This window comes from Otolemur garnettii, unplaced genomic scaffold (assembly GCF_000181295.1).
Source record: "Otolemur garnettii isolate 467f Iridium unplaced genomic scaffold, OtoGar3 scaffold00065, whole genome shotgun sequence".
NCBI lineage: Eukaryota > Metazoa > Chordata > Mammalia > Primates > Galagidae > Otolemur > Otolemur garnettii.
The window spans coordinates 10,060,818-10,065,412 of NW_003852460.1; the positions used below are offsets into that span (position 1 = coordinate 10,060,818).

General features: G+C 41.7%; 1 protein-coding gene across 1 annotated transcript in view; it reads left to right on the top strand.

Moving 5' to 3' along the window:
- TMSB4X (thymosin beta 4, X-linked) overlaps positions 1-444 on the top strand; it is a 2,026-nt gene extending 1,582 nt beyond the window's left edge. Inside the window, exon 3 of the mRNA XM_003793058.3 lies at positions 1-444. Coding sequence (XP_003793106.1) covers positions 1-35 — 35 coding nt within the window. The 3' untranslated portion in view covers positions 36-444.
- The last annotated feature ends 4,151 nt before the right edge of the window (positions 445-4,595 follow it).

Here is a 4,595-nt window from a genome sequence, read left to right on the forward strand (position 1 = left end):
CGATCGAACAGGAGAAGCAAGCAGGCGAGTCGTAATGAGGCGAGCGCCGCCAATATGCACTGTACATTCCACAAGCATTGCCTTCTTATTTTACTTCTTTTAGCTGTTTAACTTTGTAAGATGCAGAGAGGTTGGATCAAGTTTAAATGACTGTGCTGCCCCTTTCACATCCAAATATCCAGAACTACTGACAACGAAGGCCACGCCTGCCTCTACCATCTGCCTGTCTGGCTGGCTGGCAAGGAAAAGAACTTGCATGTTGGCGAAGAAAGAATCGGGGTGGGACGACAGTGAAATCTCAAGTTAAAACTAAGCTGGCCCCAGGGTTTCTTGCAGGCTGTAAAATGCAGTTTAATCTGAGTGCCATTTTTTTTTCGTCAAATGATTTTAATTATTGGAATGCACAATTTTTTTATTAATGCAAATAAAAAGTTTTAAAACCTGGCTGGTGTCTCGTGTTTGGTATTTGGAAGGAGCATCGGGGATAGCCTTGCTCTTGGTCCACTGGGGAGCAAGCAATAAGTAACAGACATCTGGTGACTTGGTAAATCCCCTAAGGGCACTAAAGTGGGTTTCACCCAGCTTGGTAAAATACTAGGTAATTGGGAGATCATTCTTTTTAGGTTGAATCCCCAGTGTATTGTATGAAAGCTTTACTGAAAATATATTTGCGGTTCTTAACTTTAGGAGTTTTGATAAGCCAACTCTGGAGTTACTGTAAATGCTTAAGAAAATGAAGGTTGGATAATTTACAGTATCTTGTTTCACATATCAAACAACTTAGCCAATTAGTATTGAAAAGTAGCAAGCAGTCTTGTAAAAGGAATAAAATTCACATTAAAACAGTGCTTTAAAAAGGAATTTAGGGCTTGTACTTAACTGTGTAATGGCTGATCTACAATTTGATATTTGAAGTTGCTTTCATCAAATGATAAATTCATTTGCCATTAATACATAGGTTTAAATTTAATGAATTCATTTCTATGCATAGCCTTTGAATTAAAGGGATACTTACTAGATCCTTTGGGTTTAAGGCACACCGGCAGGTGATACTTGTATTAAGTTTAAGTCCAGCGGGAATTAGTGGGCTCACATGCAGGTCGTTCCTGTCTTGAGTCTTTGACAACACCACAATCATTTGAAATACATAATTTTCACTGGTGGGTAAAAGCAAAGCCCATAATTTTGGCCACTTGGTGTGCGGGAAGAGATGGGAATAACAGCAATTCTTAAAGTGAAAGATTCGCTTTAACCAAGGTCCTTAAGGAAAGGTGCACATAGTTTTTTAAAAATAAGAGCACCAGTTTTATTAAGCTGAAACAAAGAACAGGATTTAAGAACACTGTTCTCCCAAGATCTCTCTGCAAAGCTAATATTTACAATGCGAATGTGCAAGAGGTTAAACCTATTTTCCTAAAAGCTCAAAAGGAGTGAAGGGGTAGGGGAGTGAGAATTGTTGATTATTAAACAGGTTGATTTCATTTCCTTTGCTTAACACTATTTTGAGAAATGCACAGGAACCCATTTACCTGTGCTTTAGACAAGCAGACATAGACGCCTTGCTCAGCTTTGCAAGGGAAGGGGCCTGTACCGGCTGCGACCGAGGCCGCCGCTCAACCTGAGGCGGAGAAGACCCGCGAGAGCACAAAGGTTCTGCGCCGAGGCATCTGGTGCTGGAGACTGGGCTGGAACCCAGCAATTTCTTTTCTTGCCTACAAGGAAGGGTGTGGGCTCCGCGAAAATGCCCCAGACACACAGGGAAACAAGTGCCACGTCGTTTTTTTTGTTTGTTTGTTCGTTCTTTTTTACTGTGTGCCTTTTTCAAACAATGCAAAGATAAAAGAGGATTTTTAAGAAATGAACACAACGCCAGTGTTCTGAGTTCAAAGAGGAGCATTTAAGGAAAGGGATGTTTCATGAGATCAAGTGATGGAAGAGAAGACCTTTTTCCTGAGAGGACAAAGTTAAAATGTAGCCCCCCCCCCAAAAAAAAATTGAAAATCTGGTGATGATTGGATTGGGGCTGCTTGCTGTGTGGGCCGGGGAAAACTCAGGAGCTTCGGCCCATGTCACACTCTGTACACTTGGCTGCCGCAAGGGATGGGAGAAGCTACATTTTTTTTTTTTTTTGATGGGGGAATTCTTTATTTTTCCCAAGAGAGAATCTTCCCAGAAAGATTGGGGGTATTTATGAATCACTGTGGGAACTTATGCTCCTGCTATGCAGGGGTTTGAAGGCAAGTGTTTTTCACAAATACAAAGGGGACATGAGGCTTACCACCAGACTGAAGGAGACCCTAGCAGTGACATTTTTGACTGTGTCCCTCCCCACCTCCCTACCTCCCAGGAGGAAGCAGGCCAAGGGAACTTAAGTAAGTGCTGAGGGTCACACGGTTTTGTCTGGGACTTCTGCAAAATTTTGAATTGATCAAGACAAATAAAGCACAAACAGAAAATAAAGAGAGGCCCAGTAAAGCACTGTGGGGACTGAGCCGGCTACATTTTGAAACCTTGCAAATTTCGCAGCCCTTGAGCCACAATTCTTATCTTCCAATGGACGGAATTTTAAAGCTATTTTATTCTTGCAGGAGAACAACACAGCGTTGGGGCTGTGTGTGCAAGGATTGCGTATGGATGGGGGTGTGACGGGTGCGTGCAAAACCATAACATTGAGCATCCCCGCTGTGTAGGGCTTCTCACATGCATTATAATCAGAATTAGATACTGCCTCCTTTAAATTGCACAAGAAAGATCTGTTCCTTTCTCCTCCTAGAAACATCTAATTCTTCAAGACATAAACATAAAATAATTTTGTATTACTTCTAAGCGTATGGGGCCAATCTCGTGCTTATTAGAAGGAGCAGTGCATTTTGGAAGCAACATTCTACCCAAGGAATACAAGTAAAAAACCTCAAGTATTTCTTAGTTCAAGCATGTGAACTTCAAACATTGTTTAATAACGTTGCCAACCTTTGACGATTCATTGACCCTTGTAGGCTTCACTGCCTGGCAGTGAATAATAAAAATATCCTCCCCATCATCACCTCCAAATTCTCTTTTAGATTCCACTTTCGAGAGTGGCTTGCCCTGCGATCTAAGAGAATTAAACATACCAAGACGGGGTTCAACTAGATATTATTTGCATGTAATGAGAAAGGGACAAATTACAAATTTAAGGCACAGATATATAAGGAAGTAAACTAAGAAGAAAATATTTTTCTAAGACCATATTTACTTGTTCTATATTTTGCTTGAATACTTGAATAACCTTTCATCTCTCTAGTCATATTGTTGTGCTAGTACTGTCTCTACTCCTGGCTTCTGAGACTTTTGTGGGCAGGGTCTGCGCATGCTAATGCTGTATTCATTGTGTGCATACATTGTGCACGCTTCCTCCCAGTCCAGAAGGGCCTTGCATAGTAATGGACACATATTAGGGTGTTAATATACACTTTCTCCCTTTAATTGATGGTACCTCACTTAACCTGTTTGCCTCAGAGTCCCTTTGAACGTGTGAATGCATGCCAGATAGCCCAATTTTAAATATACCATTTAAAAAACATATCGGAAGAGCTTTGGACACTAATTTTTCTACCCTCTCTGTGCTGATTTCAATCAATACTTATAGCCAGCTCCATATTATGAAGCCAGAGCACTGGATCATTAGTTCACTGACATCGATTGCTCAGAACATGCCAGGTATTTCATTTGCCCCAGAGATACAATCGTAAATGAGTACTCCCTGCCTTTCTGTGTCCTCCGTTAGTTAGAAGATGCCCTTTCCATCTAACTCTAAAATTATTCTTTTACATTTTTAGAGTACATGATGAACCTAAGGACTTTGAATTTCTTTTCTTTTCTTTCTTTTTTTTTTTTAAATTGGTATTCAGGTCTTTAATTTTTTTTTATTATTATTTGTTTTGAGACAGAGCCTCAAGCTGTTGCCCTGGGTAGAGTGCTATGGCATCACAGCTCACAGCAACCTCCAACTCCTGGCTTAAGCAATTCTCTTGCCTCAGCCTCCCAAGTAGCTGGGACTACAGACGTCCTCCACAATGCTGGGCTATTTTTACAGATGTGGGGGGAGGTTCTCACTCTTGCTCAGGCTGGTCTTGAACTCTTGAGCTCAGGCAATTCATTCACCTTGACCTCTCAGAGGGCTGGGATTACAGGCATGAGCCACTGCACCCGGCCTTTGTTGTTGCTTTTTCCCAAATGTATCTATAATGACTGCATTCAGATCCCTCCAAAGTGAATTTTTGTGAGAACAAACTGATTCCTCATCTTGTAATCAAACATTGGCATAGAAGGCAAACAGGCACAATAACTCTTGCCTGTTATCTTCAGAGAATCTTTTTTTTTTTTAGACAGTCTAACTATGTCACCCTCAATAGAGTGCTGTGGCATCACAGCTCACAGCAACCTCAAACTCTTGGGCTTAAGGGATTCTCCTGCCTCCGCCTCCCAAGTAGCTGGGACTACAGACGCCTGCCACAATGCCCAGCTATTTTGTTTTTGTGGTGGTTGCAGTTGTCATTATTGTTTAGCAGGCCCGGCCGGGTTTGAACCCACCTGCCTTGGTGTATGTGGCCGGC